General features: G+C 45.1%; 1 protein-coding gene across 4 annotated transcripts in view; it reads left to right on the forward strand.

Annotated features, from left to right (window-relative positions):
* OXR1 (oxidation resistance 1) overlaps nucleotides 1-25,338 on the forward strand; it is an 830,701-nt gene that overhangs the window by 627,762 nt on the left and 177,601 nt on the right. For 2 of the 4 annotated variants that reach the window (XM_073632144.1, XM_073632148.1), the window contains exon 1: nucleotides 2,539-2,791. The exons of the other annotated variants lie outside the window; for them this stretch is intronic. In XM_073632144.1, the coding sequence (XP_073488245.1) occupies nucleotides 2,632-2,791 (160 nt within the window). In that variant the 5' untranslated portion in view covers nucleotides 2,539-2,631. Of the gene's footprint in view, nucleotides 1-2,538; nucleotides 2,792-25,338 lie in introns of those variants that run through there. 4 annotated transcript variants of the gene reach the window in all.

Raw genomic sequence — 25,338 nt, forward strand, 5'->3', positions numbered from 1 at the left:
TCAGAAAAGTGCTTTCTATAGCTCTCAGCCTCCTCCAAATCGTCTTTTTTTGTTGCTGCTGTGATCCACCTTCCTGTTAGAAGGTGACTACGTTCATTCTCCATGGTCCCACTGTATGTAGGAGTGTAGCCACCCTCTCTTTCTCGCCCCTGAGATGATCTAGGGCCTATGGACGATTGGATTTGTAGTGTTCTCTTCGAATCACCCCTTCACCCCCTGGCAAAATAGACAGCATCCCCCACACTAAGGGCCAGTTTACACCATAGACCACGCTCCAGATGCTTTTTTGCATGCGCTTTTTTGATACGTTCCAGTGCGTTTTTGATGCAGTCCAGGGCATTTGCCCCCCCTTTTTTTCTCCTTAACCTTAAATAAGAACATGGGCGTTCCAGTGCGTTTTTGGTGCATTTAGGTGCGTTCCAGTGCGTTCCCTTGAGTTTTTGATGCTTTTTACTGCGTTCCAGTACAGTCCAGTGCAGGAAAAAGGTAGCATATTCAACTTTTTTTCCTGGAACTGGAATACACTGGAACTGCAAGCACTGGTGTGAACTATGCCATTGAAAACCATATAACCTACTTTCTATGCGTTTTTGATGCAGGAAAAAAAACGCACTGGACTGCATGTGGTGTGAACTGGCCCTTAAGCAAAGCATGCAGGTAGTGTAAAGGGGCACATTTTGAGAGTTTTTTTCAAGTGTTTTTTCGAGCGTTTCTATGCGCGTCCATGCGCATTTGTGTCCAGTGTTTTTAAATCGTTTTTGAGCTTTGGCGGTTTTTTAAACTACTTACCGCAAACCGCCGTCATTATACGTCGGTACTTTGACGTAGAATAACGGGGGTTATGGCAGCAGATAGCTGCCATAACCCTGATATTTTCTGAAATGGGGGGCAGTCCTCTTTAAGATAAAAGTGGTCCCTGCGGCGATTCGCCGCAAGATCACTTTTATTGGTGGCAGGAGAGGTGCCCAGTTTAAAGATTAGGGTTATGGGGTTAATGTATTCATTTATTTTTAATTTATTTATTTTCTTAGGTTAGGGGTTAATATTAGGGTTAGTGATTAGAATTAAGATTAGGGGTTAATATTAGTGTTAAGGTTAGGGTTTAATATTAGGATTAGGGGTTAGGGTTAAGGGTGGGGGGGGGTAATGCCCTGTACACATGGTCGGACATTGATCGGAAATTCCGACAACAAAATCCTAGGATTTTTTCCGACGGATGTTGGCTCAAACTTGTCTTGCATACACACGGTCACACAAAGTTGTCGGAAAATCCGATCGTTCTAAATGCGGTGACGTAAAAAACGTACGTCGGGACTATAAACGGGGCAGTAGCCAATAGCTTTCATCTCTTTATTTATTCTGAGCATGCGTGGCACTTTGTGCGTCGGATTTGTGTACACACGATCGGAAATTCCAACAACGGATTTTGTTGTCGGAAAATTTTATAGCCTGCTCTCAAACTTTGTGTGTTGGAAATCCCGATGGAAAATGTGTGATGGAGCCTACACATGGTCGGAATTTCCGACAACAAGGTCCTATCACACATTTTCCGTCAGAAAATCCGACCGTGTGTACGGGGCATTAGTTTTTTTTAATTTATTTATGTATTTTTATTATTTATTTATTTTATTATCTATTTGTTTTATTATTTATTTATTTTTATTGTATTTGAGCGTTTCCATGCATTTCTATGGAACAGAAACCGCTTCAAAAACACACCAATCTGACTGATTGGAGCTACAAAAAGAGCTCCAGAACTTTCTTGAGCTTCAGGCGACTTGTAGTGGAGATATGAGATATGGATCCACTCCATAGAGAAGAATTGATTTTTTTTCTTCTCCTCCAGAAACGCCGACTCTGGACGCACACTGGCTGCGGGTCGGTATTCGCATGTAACCGCATTGGATGAGAAGTTACATGTGAAGGGGAACCTGCCATTGATTTGCAGGGAGTACAGATCTGATAGACATCACTGGGATGAGGTCGGAGATCATCTTTAAACAGGAGGAGAGGGGACATTTCCTCACATTGTACAGATTTTCTCTCACTTCCTGGTTGTGTCTCCAGGACAGGAAGTGAAGGGAAATTTCCCCAACAGGAAACAGACCGCATAATCAATAATCTTACAGGGGTGTAAACTTTTTGCTACTCTGAAGAAAAGTTTTGTCTTTACTCTTTAAATTCACATTCAGGCAGACATAAGCAGACATGTGATCTGCTGCATATGTATACACCATCGGGTTTATTTCAGGGACCTGTGGGCTCCTGGTGTCTATATATTGGAAGTGTTTACATCTATATCCGAACATTATCTCACTGAACTGTCAAATTCACATAAGAAACTAACGTCAACTACCACCCCCTTTTTAATTCCCCCCCTATGATTCCGTAGTGGTATTTCCCACCCGCCCAGAATCAAAGCACGAGCGGGGTCTCCCACTTTCTCTTGTGGGGGTGTCCTGCCTTGAGAAGCGGGGCACAGTATCCCACGTTGAGGAAAGGGGGGGCGGGTCTTTGGTGACAGGTTGCCGCCCGCAGTGGGCGGGGCTGGTGGTGGGAAGTTGTCAGTAAGTTTGTAGAAAGTTTGCTCGGTGGTGTAGAGCCGCGGGCAGAGAGAACGGGCCCGGGAGTATGGACTACCTGACCGGGAGGAGCGGACGGGTCCTAAGGGGCACTGCCAACCGGCTGTGGATGGGGCTGCGGGAGGTTCACTTCCAGGACTACCTGAAGGAGGGAGTGGGGCAGAGTCCTCCGGACAGCCCGGATCGGGAGCTGAGCCCTGTGCCTGCAGGTGATGGGGGGGTCATACATGGACAGATCTGTATCATCCCTTCCTATATGAGATACAATGTATGATGGGGGGTGACACTGATCTCTGATAAGAGAGGACTATGGGGGGGGGGGGTATTACCCTGATACTAGAGGAGCCTGGATGGGGTGACAATGGGCAGCAGTAGATGGGCAATGGATGAGTATTGGGTGACAGCTGTTGGGGACAGGAGGGATCTGGGTGGCAGTGGACAGGAATGTTGGGTGACCATGGATGGCAGAGCTGAGTGACAGCAGATGGGGGTGAGGGTGGTAAGGGGGTGTTGGGGGACTGTGGGCAGGAGCAGCTGGATGATGGGGGGGGGGGGGGGGGGGGTAGCTGGATGATGATGGGGGGGGGGTAGCTGGATGATGATGGGGGGGGGGGGGGGGGTAGCTGGATGATGATGGGGGGGGGGGTAGCTGGATGATGATGGGGGGGGGGGGGTAGCTGGATGATGATGGGGGGGGGGGTAGCTGGGTGATTGTGGATAAGGGAACTGATTTGGAGGGGGTGTTAGGGACAGGGGTGATGGTAGGTAGGTGGAGCTGGGTGACATTGGATGGGGGGGGTAACATTGGATGGGGGGGGTGACATTGGATGGGGGGGTCGCAGTGGGTAGGGAGGGGTGTTGGGTGACCATGGACAGGGAAGCTGGGCAGCCACTGATAGTGAAAGAAGAGGGTGATGGGCACATGTGGATAGGGGTGTTGTGTGATGGGTAAGGAGAGCTGGGTGACAGCTGTTGGGGATGGTGGGCAGGGCTGCTGATAAGACAATACAGCCGGTGTCTTGCCGAATAAGTTCCTTCGGCGGATAGGTTCCCCCCCTGTACTGCGCAGGCGCAGCGCCTGCGCAGTACGAACTACTAACAACCGCCGGAGATAGCCGAAGCTCAAGATCGACAATCAGCTGTACACGGCGCCTGCGCTCTGGGTCCAGGTTCCTTTCCTACCATCCAAGTGGACCTAGAGGGGGAATCTAAAAGAGCCGAGCGAAGCGAGGCCGTGCCCAAAGCGTGGCGAGCGGCCCTCTTACAGGCGCCGTGTACAGCTGATTTTCAGCTATTCCGCTTCGGCTATTTCCGCCGGATCCTACTGCGCAGGCGCTGCGCCTGCACAGTAGAGGGGGGAACTTATCAGCCGAGCGGAACTTTCTCGGCAGAACACCGGCTCTTCTGTCCCGGGCCCCATCAGTTCAAACGGGGGACCTGGGCAGGAGGGCTGGTCAGACTGTCTTATTGCAGACATTGCTCCTCTTCTGCCTCCCCCTGCAGCACTGCCGGCTTCTCCTCCTCTCCTTCCTTCCGGCTGCACTGTAGGGGGGTTTGTGCTGACACATGCACCTCGTCCCTTCAAAACTGAACACATATTTATTACACAGGTTCTGTGGCTGATTCAGGTGGTAATTAAACTCACTTGGTGCCTTATCAGCATTCAATTAGCCTCAGAACTTGTGTAATTCCTATGTGTTCGGGTTGAAAGGGATGAGGTACCAACCCTAGATGCACCCCTTCCATCTGTTGTCTGGGCCCCCTGTGTGCCCCTTGCTCCTGCAGCGCTGCTGGCTTCTCTTCCTCTCCCACAGGCAGCTGCTGCAGGCACACAAGGGGATGTTTCATGATGGAGAGCAGGAGAAGGGGCCAGTAAATATGTTATTTGCTGGTCCCTTCCGTTCCTGAATGAACACAGTTATGGTACCAATCACTCCTGTGTCCATTCATCACTGAAGCATTGTAAACTATGATTCGGTTTGTGATTGGGAAGGAAGCCTCAGAGCACTTCCTATTCATTCATCTGTGCTGCTGAGGCTACAGAGAAAGGGACTTATAAATCTATGTCCTCAGTCACCTTTGGCCAGGTGGGTGGGGGGCCCCCCTGTCAGGTAGGCCGTATGGGGCCCCGTGATTACTAACAGCAGCCCTGCAGGGGGGAGACAGGTGATGGTGGATAGGGGGGAGCTAAGTGACCATAGACAGGGGTGTTGGGCGATGGTGGGTAGGGGGCTGGGTTACAGTGGATGGGGATGCTGGAGAAAAAGCAGATTATTCAGGGTAGTGCAATCAGTGATCAGACCCCCCCTGTGTATACCCAGCCTACTAATGTACATTCAGTATATTACCAAAAGTATTGGGACACCTGCCTTTACACACACATAAATTTTAATGGCACCCCAGTCTTAGTCCGTAGGGTTCAATATTGAGTTGGCCCACCCTTTGCAGCTATAACAGCTTCAACTCTTCTGAGAAGACTGTCCGCAAGGTTTAGGAGTGTGTCTATGGGAATGTTTGGCCATTCTTCTAGAAGCACATTTGTGAGATCAGGCACTGATGTTGGATGAGAAGGCCTGGCTTGCAGTCTCCACACTAATTTATCCCAAATGTGTTCTATCTGGTTGAGGTCAGGACTCTGTGCAGGCCAGTCGTGTTCCTCCACCCCAAACTCGCTCATCCATGTCTATATGGACCTTGCTTTGTGCACTGGTGTGCAGTCATGTTGGAACAGGAAGGGGCCGTCCCCAAACTGTCCCCACAAAGTTAGGAGCATGAAATTGTCCAAAACTGTCTTGGTATGCTGACACCTAAAGCCCAACCCCGGAAAAACAACCTCACACCATAATCCCCCCTCCACCAAATGATTTGGACCAGTGCACAAAGAAAGGTCCATAAAGACATAGATGGGCGAGTTTGGGGTGGAGGAACATGACTGGCCTGCACAGAGTCCTGAACTCAACCCGACAGAACACATTTGGGATGAATTAGAGCAGAGACTGCGAGCCAGGCCTTCTCGTCCACATCAGTGCCTGACCTCACATATGCGCTTCTGAAAGAATGGTCAAACATTCCCATAGACACACTCCTAAACCTTGTGGACAGCCTTCCCAGAAGAGTTGAAGCTGTTATAGCTGTAAAGGGTGGGCCAACTCCATATTGATCCATACAGACTAATGCTGGCCATACACTATACCAAAAATCAGCCGAACCCATTTTCGAAAAACGAACATTCGGGCGTGAGCGCAAACGATAGTGCCATCATGTGATGACCGATAAATCGTTCGGTGGACAAAAATGAATGCATTTTTTGTTTGTTTTTTACATATACCTAGTGCAGACAGCTTGAATGGGAAACACATTAACCCTTCAATTTATCGTTCGTTTGGTAGAAGATATCAAAACTTGTCGTTTGTTTTTTCGGCTCAAAAACTTCCCAACGATTATCGATTTTGTGCCTATTAACTGGCCGAAAAACGAACTGTCTAAATGACCAAATTTTGGCCGATTTTCCGTATAGTGCAGGGATATGCAATTAGCGGACCTCCAGCTGTTGCAAAACTACAAGTCCCATCATGCCTCTGCCTCTGGCTGTCATGCTTGTTGATGTCAGAGTCTTGCTATGCCTCATGGGAGTTGTAGTTCTGCAACAGCTGGAGGTCCGCTAATTGCATATCCTTGGTATAGTGTATGGCCAGCATTAGACTGGGATGCCAATAAAGTTCATGTGTGTGTAAAGGCAGGTGTCCTAATACTTTTGGTAATGTAGTGTCCAAACCCCAGCAGTGTCCTCATTGGTGAAGGTTGTTTCATTTTTGGTTTAGCACCAGGAGTTGGTTGATTGCTGTGTTTTTTGTTTTTTTTTTGTTTGTTTTTTTTTTTTTGCCTTTTGAGGGGTTTCAGCAATCAAAGATCATTGGTGGGAGGACTGATCAGATCCATGGATTGGGGAATCAGACCCTGGTGGATTGCACAATGCCTTTACTTTATTATCGCCTATTCTATAAAACATTGCTGTGAGGATGGGATTCCCCAATCATGTCAGCTGCTGCTTAGAACATTCTGAAAGGGAAAATCACACCTGTATGTATTATCAGCATGATGACCTGTGTGTGTCTGTGTGTATTTGTGTCTGTGTGTGTGTATTGTACAAACAGGAGAAGTGTCTGTAAATAAAAGGCTGGGAATTCCTCCACACTGGGATCTGAGATCTTCGGTCTGATGACCCTCCCGTGTCCTTTGTCTGGGCCTGTCAAACAAACCCAGGCTTGCAAATTCTCTGTCTTCATCTTCTGCTAACCGCTTCCCTATGAACTGACACTGAGTGAGAGAAAGTGGATGTGTGTACTTTCAATGGAAACTTTGTTTCAGTTTTTTTGTAATTCTGTTGTAATGTTCATCAGTGTATTCTTCTATGATGGAATCCTGCCTGCTGTTTTTGCCTAAGGCCCCTTTTCACTCTGATGGGCCGATCGAGTCTTCCTGTCCGCTTTTCAGGCAGACCCAATGGGACCCTCCGTTGCTCTCTATGGAGCGCTGGATGTCAGCAGACGTGTCCCTTGACACCTGCCGACACCCAATCCTGTCCCCTAAAATCAGATGATTGGGCAGTGGCGCCTGGTGCTCAAAATTTTTTTTGTTGGGGGGGGGGGGCACAAAAAAAATAAATCATCAATTGCAGCCACTGTGCCCCTCAAACGCTGCCTCCGCTAACACCCCCTCCCCCCACCCCCATGGATGGATCGCGGGACACCCCGCATCCACCACCTCCTGATTGGCGGGGAGGCAGTGCAGTTTGAAAATGGCGAGTATTCATTCGCTATGGCCACACAATTGGGTGGGATCGGGGCACACTCTCTGCGCCCTGAGCCCACCCTTTTTTTTGAAGCCTATTAGAGCCTCTGGCTCTAATCTGGTGCTTAAAAAAAAAAAATACACCCCCTCCTGCCCCCCCGCCATAGGAGTCCATGCGTCCGGCGTCCTGAAAGAGGCCGGGCGCATGGATAGGGAGGTGGCAGCAGGGATGGGGGGGGGCGGCGCCCGTGCGCCACCAGTGCATGAGCCGCCACTGTGATTGGGGATCTGGCATAGAGGACAAAGGGCTGTGTCTGTGTCCGCTCTGCATAGTGCAGCGGACATGGACCAGTCATCTGCCTGTTCAGCGGACGGATTCGCTGCCGGAGTCCACTCCATGTGACAGGGGCCTAAGGCCTGGTTCACATCACATGCAGTCCAGTGTGTTTTTTTGATCCAAGGAAAAAAAAAACCGCGTAGACACTAGGTTACATAGATTTCAATGGCAAAGTTCACACCATTGCAGTGCATTCCAGTACAAATAATAAAGTAGAAAATGCCACATTTTTTTTCTGCAAGGAACTGTACTGGAACGTGGCACAACGCATCATAAATGTACCAGACCGCACCGGGGTGCATCTAAATGCTTTAAAAATGCACCGGAATGCAATACAGGGAAAAACCCCTCCAAAAAAAATAAAAGGGGGCAACCCGTTGAAAACATATCAAAAACGCTCCAGAACACCTCAAATGCGCATGCAGAAATGCATCCAGACTGTGTTTTTGTGGTGTGAACTGGCCCTAAGGCTTGGTTCACATTATCACAAGTGGTTGAGGGTGGAGGAATCGCACCTGTTCCCACACCCGCAACCACAACGTGCGGGGCTGCCATTTATTTTTTAATGGCACTCCCATGCATCTAAAAATGCAGCATGCTTGCGTCTGCGGGAAATCACATGTGGCAAAAGCACAATACAATTTCTTAGCCTTTGCATTTTGAAAATAGCGCAGGAACCTTTTTCCTGCATGAAACGCAGGCACTGCAGCCAATTCAACTGACTGGGCTGCCATGCCCATACAAACTCGGCCCAAATTAGTGGGAACCAGGCCTTAGACCCCATTTACACTTGGCAATTTGGATATACGGGCAGAATCGGCATGGTTCTAAATTTTGTGCCAATGGCTGCAAAACATGCAATGCGTATTTGGGTGCCATTCGGTACAAATGGCACCCCAAAGGTGGTGCGATATTGTCGCAGGACAGGAATGTGCCTTTCAAAATCACATGAAGCTTGTCGCCCAAAAAAGATCAGGAGCTTCTTTTTAGTGACAAACTTGCATAGGGCTGCCCTAAGCGTGACACGGGACTCTTTTTTTTTTTTTTTTTTTTTTTGCCAAAGCTCCTAAACGCCACTCCATAAAAGCCTGTGTCCATGTACACGGAGGCTCCTAAACTCCACCCCTATGTGTCCATGTACACGGAGGCTCCTAAACTCCACCCCTATGTGTCCATGTACACGGAGGCTCCTAAACTCCACCCCTATGTGTCCATGTACACGTAAGCTCCTAAACTCCACCCCTATGTGTCCATGTACACGGAGGCCCCTAAACTCCACCCCTATGTGTCCATGTACATGGAGGCCCCTAAACTCCACCCCTATGTGTCCATGTACACGTAAGCTCCTAAACTCCACCCCTGTGTGTCCATGTACACGGAGGCTCCTAAACTCCACCCCTATGTGTCCATGTACACGGAGGCTCCTAAACTCCACCTCTATGTGTCCATGTACACGTAAGCTCCTAAACTCCACCCCTATGTGTCCATGTACACGGAGGCTCCTAAACTCCACCCCTATGTGTCCATGTACATGGAGGCTCCTAAACTCCACCCCTATGTGTCCATGTACACGTAAGCTCCTAAACTCCACCCCTATGTGTCCATGTACACGGAGGCTCCTAAACTCCACCACTATGTGTCCATGTACACGTAAGCTCCTAAACTCCACCCCTATGTGTCCATGTACACGGAGGCCCCTAAACTCCACCCCTATTTGTCCATGTACATGGAGGCCCCTAAACTCCACCCCTATGTGTCCATGTACACGGAGGCCCCTAAACTCCACCCCTATGTGTCCATGTACATGGAGGCCCCTAAACTCCACCCCTATGTGTCCATGTACACGGAGGCCCCTAAACTCCACCCCTATGTGTCCATGTACATGGAGGCTCCTAAACTCCACCCCTATGTGTCCATGTACACGGAGGCTCCTAAACTCCACCTCTATGTGTCCATGTACACGTAAGCTCCTAAACTCCACCCCTGTGTGTCCATGTACACGGAGGCTCCTAAACTCCACCCCTATGTGTCCATGTACATGGAGGCTCCTAAACTCCACCCCTATGTGTCCATGTACACGGAGGCTCCTAAACTCCACCCCTATGTGTCCATGTACACGGAGGCCCCTAAACTCCACCCCTATGTGTCCATGTACACGGAGGCTCCTAAACTCCACCCCTATGTGTCCATGTACACGGAAGCTCCTAAACTCCACTCCTATGTGTCCATGTACACGGAAGCTCCTAAACTCCACTCCTATGTGTCCATGTACACGGAAGCTCCTAAACTCCACCCCTATGTGTCCATGTACACGGAAGCTGCTAAACTCCACTCCTATGTGTCCATGTACACGTAGGCTCCTAAACTCCACCACTATGTGTCCATGTACACGTAAGCTCCTAAACTCCACTCCTATGTGTCCATGTACACGTAGGCTCCTAAACTCCACCCCTATGTGTCCATGTACACGGAAGCTGCTAAACTCCACTCCTATGTGTCCATGTACACGTAGGCTCCTAAACTCCACCCCTATGTGTCCATGTACACGGAAGCTGCTAAACTCCACCCCTATGTGTCCATGTACACGGAGGCTTTTAGAATCATTTAGGAGCTGCTGCGGTTAGAGGAGGTGCAACCTCCCTCTACTGAATGCGGAAGAATCGCATTCAGGATAGGAACACTTTGACCAATGTCTGCAAAATTGCGGCGCTGTTTTTCTGCGTTTTGCGTCTTTTCTCAGCGATTGGTCAACCTAGCCTGCGTGTACATGAGCCTTTTGGGCAGGATGGTTGAAGTGAAGTCCATCTATTGATCAACCTCACTACAACCAGCCTGTTTTTTTTTCAAACGATTGCTGCTGCTATACTATGGCCGGCAACCGCAATCATTGTATTCTGTCCACGGGTACACCTCCCGCTCTCAGAATACAGTAGCATAGTGGGAGGGATTGTCCCATCAACACTGAATGTGTTAATGGGGGAAATCGAGCAATCTTCTTTCCTTCAACATGTGGTTGAAGGAAAGAAAATTGCGTAATGTATGGCCTGCCTGAAAAGTTCTCAATTATTAGGCTCATGTACACTGGGTGTTTAGCTGTGATGCATGAGGCTCCAAGCATTAGGTGCAGGTGGAAGGCACAGGTGTACTATCCAGACCCATTGTCGTCATCTTGTCGGACTCTATGACACGCATCTCTTTTCCTCCAGTCACAGCATTGCATCCCCCCCACAGTTAGAAAGCACTCCTTAGGAGCACACTTAACCCTTTGGTCGCCCCTGATGTTAACCCCTTCCCTGCCAGTATCATTAGTACAGTCACAGTGCATATTGTTTAGCACTGATCACTGTATTGGTGTCACTGGTCCTCAAAAAGTGTCAGTTAGGTATACGATTTGTCCGCCGCGATGTTGCAGTCCCGCAAAAATCGCTGATCGCCACCATTACAAGTATAAAAGAAAACAAATTCTATAAAAATATCAGAGGAAGTCACGAGATTGTGACGAAACCGGTAGGAGGAGCTTGATCGGCTGACGTGTAAGGTAGCAGGAAGTGTTTTGCAGAGCAGGCACAGGATGGGGTGACCGCCGTAAACCGGGGCTGCAAAACCGGACTTCAGGTGACGTTATCACCCCTCAGCATACCGGTATACTTTAAGCGTGTTTTTATTATGGAAATGTGAGTGTAAATGTATGGGGGGTCTAAGTTGCAATTAAACCTTTTTTTAAATGATATCACGCTATTGCATGCCTCCTGTTGTTTTCCGCATGTGATATGTATGAGGAGGCTTTTTGAAATGCCAGGAGTAGTGACTTTTGATCTGTGCTATCACCAGGAGGAGGAAGTGATTTGTGATCTGTATTTAAGTTAAATAGCCACTATAAGAAAAAGGAAGCACAGGGGATCTTTCAAGCTGTTGTTATTAACTACAGGCTTATTTATAAAGCCCTTAAGGTGAGGGTACATCTAGTGGAGGGTGTGCACACTGTATGAAGACACTATTCACCTGTTTTATGCTACTACTACTACTACTACTACGTTACTGTTATTGTTTGTGATAATACATCATTAAGGGTTGTGTGCAACACAAGGAGCACTTTATTTTGGATTATATATTTTTGTTTCACAGGATATGTGTGTGTGTGTGTGTGTAATATATATATGTATGTATGTATGTATATATATATTTATATATTAATCGATACTAGCGCCGTACATTGTGTAATTCTATAAAAATATCCCATAGTTTGTAGACACTATAACTTTTGCGCAAACCAATCAATATACGCTTATTGGCATTTTTTTTTTTTTTTTTTTTACCAAAAATGTAGCAGAATACATATTGGCCTAAATTGATGAAGAAATTTGATTTCTTCTAATTTTGTGCCCTTCTTTGAGGATGATGCCAGCAGCGGGTAGAGGACAATCGGGCATCTATTGGCTGCGGTAAGACTTTTACTGGGTCTGGATCCAGACTGCGGTCCACCATTTACTGAAGCCTGTTATAGAATCTAATACAGGCAGCTTTTGGGATGCATTTTGGTGTGTCGGTTGCATACACTTTTTTTTTTTTTTTTTCCATTTTAGGTGTTACAAAATGACACTTCATTCGATGCTATGCACCACAGCGCTTTGTGATTTGTTACATTGCGATGAGGTTCCATTGTGTGAAAATGCATACATGCTGAATTTTTGTGCTGCACAGAGCGGTTTGCTGCATTCTGAAGCCTATCTGTACAGATCAGAACACAAGCCCAGTACTCAGGAAGCTCTCAATAGAAGAGCTGCACACAGATAGACGGAAGCTTGTACTTCTAACAGGCAGTGGGTGCCAGATAACACTGCCACACTCACATGGGCACGCAGGCAGTGCACCCCTTCACTGCTGGAGCCTTTTGTATTCCAAAGCATTGTCTGAAGCTTTGAGTTTACTTGCATCTGATTTTAATTATAGCATTTTATCCCAGGATTGATCAATAGTAGGAAGAATAGTTTGGAGAAATGTTATTTGTGCAGCAGGAATGGGAAGTGAGGGTTTCCTATTGTGGTTTGTGTTTCCTGATTACAATTATAAAGTACCGTAATTGAGAATTGGTACCATGCTGTTCTAACCTTTTTTTTTATACAGGGTTCCTCCTTTAGAACCTAGAGCCTGAAACATGTTGGGATGTCAGCATTGTGATCAAATCCAACAGTGCCATGACTCCTATTCCCAGCTTGATTTATGGTGCATAAGGTATTATAGGGGGGTTCTGCTAAAGATGAATTGAAGTCATGATGTATAAATATAGGAATAGATTCAGCCTTTTTTTGTTTTTTTTACATTTGTTACTCTTACTTGTGAACTCTATTACTTGTGTCTTAAAGCACTTTCACACAGGCGTTGAAAATAGGTGGTTGGGTTGCGTTTTTAACTCTTCAACGGCACTCAAAATTGTTACAATAGGGAACGGATGGAGGTGTTCACACTGCAGCGTTGGTGTTACTGCAAGGCAAAAATATCGATGCCGGCAGAGTTTGGCAGGTGTTGACGCTTTGCAACTGCCTCCTTTCACTTCTATTGAAATGCAGCTCAACTGCACCTTAAACGCACTGTAAATGCACCTGTGGCATTTATGGTGTGGTTGCAAAGCATCAAAAGTGATTACCGGTATTTACCATTTTAGCCTTTTAAAATAAATAAATACACACACACAGCACAGGGTATTTGAGAAGTGTTGCCTAATGCAACAAGAACGCATGTGCAACACATCCTAAATGCTCACTAACGCTATAGGTGTGTTTAATGCGCTTTTAGACTGCTTTAACCAATTGCTGACCACAATACATTTTTTTCTTTTTCTTTTTTTTTTTTTTTTGTATGTGTGTTGTGGTTTACTATGATTTTGACTGAAAATATAGGCGATCAAAGAGTAGATACTAGTATGCCACTTTATTATTGCTACTTCCATGTTTTGTTCCTTCTTAAGAAACTCAATAATAAAAAAAAAACAAAACAAAAAAAAAAAAACCCCATAAACATATTAATAGAAGAGTAGATACTCTTTGATTTTCGGTGGACCGGAGAAACGCTATGTCGTCACTTCTGGTCCAGGCTTGGAAAAAAAAAAAAAAAAATTATATATATATATATATATATATATATATATATATATATATATATATATATATATATATATATATATATATATATATATATATATATATATATATATATATATAAATTTTTAAGCAAAAGATAAAAAAAAACTATTATATATATATATATATAATTTTATAGTTTATTTTTTTATCTTTTGCTTAAAAAATTATATATTTATTTTGTTTGATCTTTTGAGAGGACCTGTCATCCTTATTTCTATTATAAGGGATGCTTATATTCCTTATAATAAGAATACAAGTGATTCAAAAAAATAAAAAAGATTACAGGGACAGTGTAAACAGTAAAATAAATACAAAAAATCAAATTAAATCGCTCCCATCCCTCCGTGCTCACGTGCAGAAGCAAACACATACATAAAATCACGCACTCATATGTACACGGTGCACATGAGGTATTGTCTCAAAACTTTCGAGCGAGAGCAATAATTCTAGCACTGGACTTCCTCTGTAATTCTAAATAGGTAACCTGTAAAGGCATTTAAAATGTGCCAATTGCCATTTTATTCCCTAGGGTCTCTGCTAAAAAAAAAATATAATGTTTGGGGGTTATACGTAATTTTCTAGCAAAAAAATGCTTATTTAAACTAGTAAACAAAAAGTGCCATAAAAAGTCTGGTCAGTAAGTGGTTAAAATTTAACGCGAATGTGAGAGCCCTTACTGCAGTGGTGTCCAAACTATGGCCCTCCAGTTGTTAAGGAACTACAACTCCCATCATGCCTAGTCATGTCTGTGAATGTCAGAGTTTTACAATGCCTCATGGGAAGTGTAGTTCCGCAACAGCTGGAGGGCCATAGTTTGGACATCCCTGCCTTACTGGCTAGCTCTTGCTTTGAATCTTGGCCATGAACATGCAAACTCTATTTGCTTGGATTTTGCATATTCTTTGAAAGTTTATATCTACACCTGCATACATGCAACTTGAAAGGAGTTCTTGTTAATTTGCCCGGAGCTTCACTTCAGTTTCCAAGATCAAACTTATGCAGCGCGACGCACAGCAAAGATCTCCGAGGAATGAGGCCAGGTTAGTGTAAGATCTGGGGTGGGTCATTTAAAGTATAGCTGTATTAAAAGTTTACTTAGCCCCAGGTTCAAATTAGAATGTAATGCAGGAAACCAAGCTCAAATCGCACTGCCCTTGCATTCTGTAGGGAGTGTAATGATAGCAACACCACAAACGCAGGTCGCTGCTCCGGATTGCATAGTACAAAACGACCATTCAATCCAGTTGTTTGTTTCTAAAATTAATGCATGCACGATTTTGGTGCAATGCTGTTTTGATTTTAAGCTCATTCACGGCTCTGAATCGCATGTGAATCGCACAGGAATGCTGTGTGATGTGTTAACCAGGGCTTATCCGTACAGTGGAACTAAACCCGGGTTATACTTGCCTCCATCTTCCAGCGATGCAGTGTTGCATTGCTCGCTAGCCGCTGTCCTCTTCTCTTCTTCGCAGCTACTTTCAGGTGCCAGGTTTTTGGCCACTTGATTAGCCAGGGGTGGAATGACGTCATCCCGCATATGCACACAGGTGACAGCCATTCCAGCACAGCTCCAGGAATGCACACTGAGCTGTGCATTCAATAGAAGGCTACAAGCAGGTAGAGAAATGTGTTCTTGCAGAATAGATGTTGCATGTCTCTCCTGCAATAAATAGTGCTTGCTCAGTTTAGTTCCACGTAAGGGGCTTATTCACATTTTGTCTGTAAAGCAAATGGCACCATGTCTGTTTATGTGGATCTACACAGGCAGAGCAAGGGCATATTGAAAACTGTTTTCAATGTACTGTGTATACACCATAATTCTGTATTGGGGTCCTTTCACACTGATCCGCTTTTGATGCATTTTGTAGGGTAAAAAAAAATCAGAAGAAAAATGCATCTCTTTAAATCCTACAGAGCTCCTCACAGATGCGTTTTTTAAAGTCCTGCATGCTGCATTTTTGGTGCGTGTTTAAAAACGTCGCCTAAAATGCACCTACGCATTAAAATGAATGAAAAGAGCATAAAAAAAGCACCCAAGGTGCGTTTTTGGAGTCACATATCCAAGTTTCACAGGTGCATGATTCAATCAGAGTCCAGAAAACGTTGCAAAAAAATGCAGCAAAAATACATATGTCTACATATGTACCGTGTTTTTTTTTTTTTCAAAGGAGCAGTGTGATAAAGTGTTTAACCACTTTAGCCCCGGAAGGATTTCCCCCCTTAATGACCAGGCCGTTTTTTGCGATACGGCACTGCGTCGCTTTAACTGACAATTGTGTGGTCATGTGACGTTGTACACAAACAAAATGTATGTCCTTCACGAATAGAGCTTTCTTTTGGTGGTATTTGATCACCTCTGGGGTTTTTTTTTTTTTTTTTTTTTTTTTTTTTTTTTTTTTTTTTTTTTTTGCGCTATGAACAAAAAAAGCGACAATTTTGAAAAAAAAAAACCAAAAGAAAGCTCTATTTGTGGAAAAAAAAACCTATTTTTTACTTTTTGCTATAATAATAAATATCCAAAAAAAAAAAAAAAAAAAAACAAATTTCTTTCTCATTTTCGGCCAATAAGTATTTTTCTACATACATTCATACATTTTGGTAAAAAAAAAAAACAAAAAAACGCAATAAGCGTATATTGATTGGTTTGTGCAACAGTTATAGTGTCTACAAAATAGTGTGTGTATATATGTGTGATAATATAAATATATATATTATGTTATATTTATATTAGTGTGTGTGTGTATAATTAATATATATATATATATATATACACACACACACACACACACACACACACACACACACACACACACACACACACACACACACACACACACACACACACACACACACACACACACACACACACACACATATATATATATATATATATATATACATTTTTTTCTAGTAATGGCCGTGATTTTTAGCAGGACTGCAACGTATTGCGGCGGACAGATCGGACACTTTTGTTTTGGGGACCAGTGACATTTATACAGCGATCAGTGCTATAAAATGCACTGATTACTGTATACATGTCACTGGCAGGGAAGGGGTTAACACTAGGGAGTGATCAAGGGGTCAAATGTGTTCCCTGGGAGGGGGGGGGAGGGGACTGACTTGAGGAGGAGAGAGATCGCTGTTCCTGATCACTAGGAACAGTAGATCTCTCTCTCCTCCCCTGTCAGAACGGAGATCTGTCTGTTTACATTGACAGATCCCCGTTCTGGCTCTCTGTGGAGCAATCGTGGGTGGCCAGCGGACATCATGGTGCACGTGCCCCCTATTGCTGGCCATGTACTCTTGTGGCGATTCGCTCAGGAGAGCCAACCCGCCGCAGTATAATGACGCTGGCTGGTACGGTTAGGCTATCGAGTGCTAAAGGGGTGTGACCACATTTTAACACTACAAATTCTAGATGGACCCTCTGCACACTGCTACACCCTTCCCAGCAAACTATGCAATGAAAAACAGGGATATTTAGTTCACATATATTGCGCCTGATAGTTGAAATACATGTACAAGCTATTGGGATTTGAGCGCAGGTATATCTTTTTTACTAAATGTCGCTGTACCACAGTAAGTCGCAACAGGCTGTAATGCACAGAGTTGAGTGAAGTGCAATTTTGTAACAGCAAAAAAAAAAAAAAAATATATAATGACAAACCTGTCCTACTTACCTGCTCTGTTTGATGGTTTTGCACAGCTCATCCCCCATCCTCCTCTTCTCGGGTCCCCCCGCTGGCACTCCTAGTAAGCACTGGTAAGCCACGCCCCCTGCTCATATTCACAGGAGTTTGACTGACAGTAGCAGGAGCCAATGGTCTCTCTTGTGAAAGCAGGAAGTGAGGAGAGTGGTTCTGGAGCAGTGCCATGGAGCCAGGTAAGTGTTTAGTGATGGGGGGGGGGGGGGGCTACGGCAGATCGTGGGGGGGTGTTTTATAACCCTTATTCAGGGAAGGCATTATAAGCTTAGTTCACCCTTACCAACAAAAAATAAGGGACATTTGTAGATAAAAACAAACTGTCCAGCTTTGACCAAAGTTGACTAATTCTCTTGCTTTCTGTAGGTATAGGCACTTACATACTTCGTGAAGCCTGACTGAAAAACTCCAGAGATTGCATTTCTTCATCCTGCCTTGCTGCCAGCACATTGCTAAGACAGATCCAGCTGTAACTGCTCACCTCCACCTCCTTAAAGCGGGGGTTCACCCACACCGCAAAAAAAAAAAAATATTTAAAAGCCAGCAGCTACAAATACTGCAGCTGCTGACTTTTAATACATGGCCACTTACCTGAACCCGCTCGGCTCTCGGCAGCTGCCGCCGCCATCCTAGGTGAGGGAATCAGGAAGTGAAGCGTTGCGGCTTCACTTCCCAGTTCCCTACTGCGCATGCGCGAGTCGCGCTGCGCGTCCCAAGTGGTCCCCGTTCTCTCCTGGGAGCTGTGTGTTCCCAGCAGACAGCGCGGTCGGGACGGGAAGAGGCATAGACTCCCATGGGAGTCTATGCCGGAAGTGGGTGCAAATACCTGTCTTAGACAGGTATCTGCACCCCCCTCCCCCCTGAAAGGTGCCAAATGTGACACCGGAGGGGGGGAGGGTTCCGAAAAGCGGAAGTTACATTTTTGTGTGGAACTCCGCTTTAACTTTGTTACTCTGTTTAGGGATGTGGCACTAATAAATGGGCACCTATGACCTAGCTGACATAACACACCTCCACCATCAGAGTAGTGTGCTCTTTCAGTGATCCAAACCCCCTCACATGCTCTTTCTGCCCCCCCGATGAGCTCAGCATTTGAAAGCTCACTCCTATGATGATGAACAGCTGGGAGTCTCTTGGCAACATCCTAGCAACAAGGCAGGATAGGGATATGCAATCTGTGGGGTATGCAAATGGCTTATACCTATGGTAAGAACATTTTTCAACTTTTTAGGCAAAGCTGCACAGTTTGTTTTTATCTAGACACCCCTTACCTTACCTGCATAGGCAGTTTTTTTGATAAAGGTAAACTATGCCTTCTAACCACTTGCCATCCAGGCCAATTCTGACATTTCTCTCCTACATGTATATTTCATCATTTTTTTGATAGAAAATTACATAGAACCCCCAAACAATATGTATGTTTTTTTTTTTTTGTTTTTTTTAGCAAAGACCCTAGAGAATACAATGGCAGTCGTTTTTATCTCGCACGGTATTTGCACAGCAAATTTTTCGAACACCTTTTTCATGCTTAAAAAAACAAACAAAAAAAAAGCCCAATTTTTTAGCGTAATGTGAAAGATGAAGTTACTCTGAGTAAATAGATACCTAACATGTCACACTTCAAAATTGCACACGCTCGTGGAATGGCGCCAAACTTCGGTACTTAACGACTTCCCGCCCGGCCCATAGCAGATGCCGGGAGGTGGTTTCGTTATCCTGACTGGGCGTCATGACGTCCAGCAGGATAACATGCCGCCGCGCGCCCACAGGGGCGCGCATCGCGGTGATCGGTGGAGCGGTGTGTCAGCGGTGTGTCCAATCACGGCTGATCATGATGTCAATAGGAAGAGCCGTTGATCGGCTTTTCCTCACTCGCGTCTGATAGACGCGAGTAGAGGAGAGCTTATTGGCGGCTCTCCTGACGGGGGTCTGCGCTGATTGTTTATCAGCGCAGCCCCCCCTCAGATGACCACACTGGACCACCAGGGATCACCACTAGGACCACCAGGGAAGGGGCAACATGTGGATGGCCAGGTATGTAAGCCATGGACATCCACATGTGCCCAATCTGTGCCAATTAGTGCCCACAAATGGGCACTGATTGGCACCATTATGTTTCAGTTCTGCCCAGCAATGCCACCAATCAGTTTTATCAGTGCTGCCTATGAGTGCCGCCTATGAGTGCCCATCAGTGCCGCATACCAGTGCGCGTCATCAGTGCCACCTCATCACTGCCACCTCATTGGTGCCACCTCGGTGCCCATCAGTGCCGCCTTATCAGTGCCCGTCAGTGTAGCCATATCAGTGCCCGTCATTGAAGAAGAAAACATACTTATTTACAAAATATTTTAACAGAAACAAAGAAAAACCTTGTTTTTTTTTTTTCTAAATTTTCGGTCTTTTTTTATTTGTTGCGCAAAAAATAAAAACCGCAGAGGTGATCAAATACCACCAAAATAAAGCTTTATTTGTGAGAACAAAATGATAAAAAATTTGTTTGGGTACAATGTTGTATGACCGTGCAATTGTCATTCAAATTGCGACAGCACTGAAAGCTGAAAATTGGCCTGGGCGGGAAGGTGTCTAAGTGCCCTGTATTGAAGTGGTTAAAAATCCCCATAGGCAAAGCTTTACATTTTTTTTTTTTTTTTTTTTTTTTTTTTTTTTTTACTGGTTACATGTTTTGAGTTACAGAGGAGGTATAGGGCTAGAATTATTGCTCTCGCTCTAACGTTTGAGGCGATACCTCACATGTATGGTTTCAACACCGTTTTCATATGTGGGCGGGACTTACGTTTGCGTTTGCTTCTGCGTGTAAGCACACGGGGACAGGAGCGCTTTTAATTTTTTTTTTTTTTTTTTAATTTTACTTTTTTCTTTTTTTACTTTTGACACTTTAAAAAAAAAAAAATTGATCACTTTTTTTATTCCTATTACAAGGAATGTAAACATCCCTTGTAATAGGAATATGGCACGATTGGTCCTCTTTACAGTGAGATATGGGGTCAATAATGACCCCACATCTCACTTCTAGGCTGGGAAGCCTGAAGTAAAAAAAAAAAATGATCTTGGCTTCCCAGTCGAGGCGGCGCCATTTGTTTGAATGCAGAGGCCGGGCGTGACGTCATAACATCACGCCCGGCCTCCGAATGATCATAGAGACTCTATGGTAAACATCCGGGGCTGGCGGATCCGTTCTCTGACTCGCTGATGGAAGCGGTGAGTTGGTAGAAGCATTGGAGGGTGGCGGGGACGTCCTCTCGCCGCCCGTAAGAACGATCAGTCGGTGGAACAGCGGCTATGATTGCTCTTATGGTGCAGGGAATCGCCGGCTAAAAAAGACTATATCTATATGATGCCTGTAGCTGCACCCATCATTCAGATATACCCCCACAAAGTCAAGGACGTCATATGATGTACCTTGGGCAGGGAGTGGTTAAAATGACAAACCTTTTGTTTTTAGAACTACTTTAATGCTGGCGGGCCAATTCACACGTGTGTGTGTGTGTGTGTCCTTATGGGCCTCAGCACCCTTGTGAATAAGCCCTTAAAGTGAACCTGTACATTTTTCCAATACTGTGGGGTGGACACACTTTTTTTTTTTTTTTTTATTTCACAAAGGGGTCCATGCCATGTGGGGAGGAAGTGAGGTCCTAAAAACTGAAATTCATCTCTCCCCCCCCCCCCCCCCCCCCTTTGTGTGTACTGTGGTGCTTTTACTGAATATTTCCTCCCCTTTGCCTTCCTCGTGTGCTCTGTTAGTTCTTTCAGAGATCTGTATTTTCAAGGACAAATATAGTTGTTCCTCCTAAGTGAGTAGGTGGCACGGCTGTAGTAAGCAGATGGCTCTGTACATGAAAAGAGCCCGCTTGTTTTCTCTGTCAGTATGTAATCCATGATAATGAGGGAACAAAGTGGAGACAGGAGGAAGTCACATTCTAGTCAGTGTAAATGGAATGATTGAATGTGGGCTTCCGCAGTGCCACTTAAAGTGGAACTTTTAGTCAGAAAATTCAGTCACCTCAGGCTGGCCCTTTTGCAGGTACAGCTTTGTAAAACATTAAAAATGAAGGCCTATAGTGTTTAACCACTTAAAGCGGAGTTCCACACAAAAATGGAACTTCCGCTTTTTGGAACCCTCCCCCCTTCCGGTGTCACATTTGGCACCTTTCACGGGGGAGGGGGGTGCAGATTCCTGTCTAAGACAGGTATTTGCACCCACTTCCGGCATAGACCCCCATGGGAGTCTACGCCTCTTCCCGTCCCCACCGCGCTGTCTGCTGGGAACACACAGCTCCCAGGAGAGAGCGGGGACCATTTGGGACGCTCAGCGCGACTCGCGCATGCGCAGTAGGGAACCGGGAAGTGAAGCCGCAACGCTTCACTTCCTGACCCCCCCCCCCCACCTAGGATGGCGGCGGTAGCTGCCGAGAACCGAGCGTGTATATACTATATAATTTTTTTTTTTTTAAAGGTCAGGTTTCTGTGATGTAAAGATAAATCATTTCAGAACCTTTCCACCTTTTTAATGTGACCTATAAACTGTACAACTCAATTGAAAAACAAACTGGGGGAAGTAAAAATAAAAAACTAAAATAATGTGGTTGTATATGTGTGCACACCCCCTCATAACTGGGGATGTAGCTGTGTTCAGAATTAAGCAATCACATTCAAACTCATATTAAATAGGAGTCAGTACACAGCTGTCATCATCATTTAAAGTGCCTCAGATTAACCCCAAATAAAGTTCAGCTGTTCTAGTAGGTCTTTCCTAACGTTTTCTTAGTCACATCCTACAGCAAAAGCCATGGTCCGCAGAGGTGCTTCCAAAGCATCAGAGGGATCTCATTGGTAAAAGGTATTGGTCAGGAGAAGGGTACAAAAGAGTTTCCAAGGCATTAGATATATCATGGAACACAGTGAAGTCAGGGAGGCTGCCAAGAGGCCTACAGCAACATTAACCACTTGGCGTCCGCGCTATAGCCGAATGACGGCCACAGTGTGGACCTGATGACGGCCTCCCCTTTGCACGCTCCCTGCGCGCGCTGTGATCACCGAGAAACACCTGCGAGTGGTGGAAGGGGGTGACCCATCCCGCTGCTTCTAAAAGAGATCCAGCAGCTAATCATTCACTCAAATTGCTTTTGTGAGAAACGGAATCGCTGGCTGAAAAAGAAAATATATTGCGGTCTTGATGTAATACACTGTCTCGATCTGCACATGCTCAGTTGCTCTCCATTTTTGGCATTGTGCTGAAAATCAGAGTCACTAGAGGCAGATCTGCTGACAGTCTAAATATTTACTGCTGCTCAGGGGCTCTAGGCTTCAGCAAAATAGCAGCCTTGCCAAAGAACATTATTTTTTTATCAAGTTATGGGTAAAGTTCCACTTTAAGTAGGCTTGTGTGAACGAGGCCTTCCATTTCTAGTCCTGTCAAATCAACCAAATTCAGTTGAACAATTAAACGTGGGTGGCAGATTGCTTGGATTCAGGAAACCACTTGCGTATGTTTGGTTCCCGGTTGATGGAAAGTAATTAAAGCAGAGCTCCACCCAAAAGGGGGAGTTCTGTAAGAAAACTCACACACACACACACACACACACACACACACACACACACACACACACACACACACACACACACACACACACACTTGGCATGTCATTTTTTTGACAGGTACCTGCTTCCGCTCAAGCTGTCTTGGTGTCTGGAGCGGAAGTTCTCCTCTCCCCCTCCCTCCTTGCAATCTTCTGGGACACGTCACAGGTCTCAGCAGATTGCCTGACCAATGGGGAGGCTCTGGAGAAAGAGAAAAAGATGCTTCCATCATTACAAATGTAGAGTGCGGTGGTCCCAACCCTTTCGTTTTGAGACCAACAAAAAGAATACGCCCCTTAGTGGGACTTTAATAGACCACCAACTCTTATAATAAAAAAGATATGTTTTATTATAATGGTATAAAAAGACGTAAAAGCGTCTGTGACATACAAAAATACAAAAATTGCATTCCATACAGAATCAGAACAAGAGTTATACAAATGATAATATTAGATGCCTTCCCAAGTATTAGAGCTCTAATGCTTGGGAAGGCACCCCATACCGGACCTGGACACCCAGAGGAGATAGCCAGTGTGGGACCATCTTGGATATCCATCCGCCTGTTGGGCAGCCTCTATTATACAGGCTCTAACGATCGCTGGTCCCAATTAGATTTGTTCAACACATGTTGATATTGGAAACATAAGACACATCTAGCTTCTCCAGTATCTGGGCCTGGCGTCCATGAAACATTTCATTTAACATTGGGGTCTTAAGTGCTGCTTGAACACAGAGTCATGCCACTGGAACCTATACATTTGTAAAATATTTGCAACTCTCAAACCCCTGATGAAGGTATCAGAATACTGGAAACGCGTCGGGCATCGGGGTACACCACCCCTAGGAGAGTACATCTAATATCATTTGTATACCTCTTGTTCTGATCCTGTATGGAATGCAATTTTTGTATGTCAGACGTTCTTACGTCTTTTTATAGCATACCATTATAATAAAACATATCTTTTTATCATAAGAGTTGGTGGTCTATTAAAGTCCCACTAAGGGGGGTATTCTCTTTGTTGGTCTCAATGGGAAGGCGCTGCACGCCCGGCTGTGAAGCCGCAAGCTATCACAGCCGGGTGCCCACACTTGCAATGCCGGCGCTGCCAAGAGACAAGGGAGAGAAGCGAGGCTTTGGGCGCCCGCATCGCTGGACCGTGGGGCAGGTGAGTGTGTGTTTATTAAGTCAGCAACTACACTTTTTGTAGCTGCTGAGTTTTAATAAACCCAAAAATTACAGGAACTCTGCTTTGCCTGAAAGTTGCCATGTGTATGGGCAGCTGTAGAGGGAATTTTAACCTGTTGTAGTGGATAGAAAAAATTTGACTTGTACTCCAGTGCAGACTTCTCCAGACGGCATTGCGGCCTGTGTTGATGGGTTTATGATTTGCCAGGCAAATTTTGCATTCCTTTACAAGTAAATGCAAAGCCTGCCTGAGGCAGGTTAGATGCTCCTGTCAATGAATTCTGAATGATCTCAGAAGAGTCTTAAAGTGGAACCAAACCTACAATAATAAAAAGTCAGCAGGCAGTTCTTCATTGTAGAAGAGACATTCTGCAATATTGCAAACATAACCACCTGTTCACAATCTTTTATTGCATGTACACTGCATTGGGTTCCGATGTGAATGGATCCCGTGTGCATGTAATTAACCCCCCCCAGGCAATCGAGACGGAGGATTTAACATCTGGAATAAGAGTTTAGCAACCAGTGAGGGATCTAATGGTCAAATCGCTGAAAGGTGGAGGTGAGTATCTTTAGATTTTAGTTCTGCTTTAAACTGACATCAAACTGATGTAATCCGCCCAGAAGGTCATTGACACAATTAGGAAATCACATTTCTCCCAGTGTTGTACGCCAACTGCCAACGGAACATTTATGTTGGCAATATCATGGGAGGGAGTGGCATTCAACATTATTTTTATTTTTTTTTGTCAGTTTTAGGCCTCGTTCACACCATGGTGCAAAGACATCAGATTTTCTGCACATGTTCTGCAAGGGCTCAAAAAAAAAAAAAAAAAAAAAAAAAAAAGCCCCCCAAAAAAATAAAGGTTCCCTACGTGCCCTGTTCACACCACACTGTGCGGATTTTTGCATGGAAACAGTGGTAAATTGATGTTAAACTGATGTCTCTGCAAGTGAAATCTGCACATTTTTGCATCAGTTTTCATCCATGTATGGTGTG

The sequence above is a fragment of the Aquarana catesbeiana genome, linkage group LG05 (assembly GCF_042186555.1).
Source record: "Aquarana catesbeiana isolate 2022-GZ linkage group LG05, ASM4218655v1, whole genome shotgun sequence".
Classification (NCBI taxonomy): domain Eukaryota; kingdom Metazoa; phylum Chordata; class Amphibia; order Anura; family Ranidae; genus Aquarana; species Aquarana catesbeiana.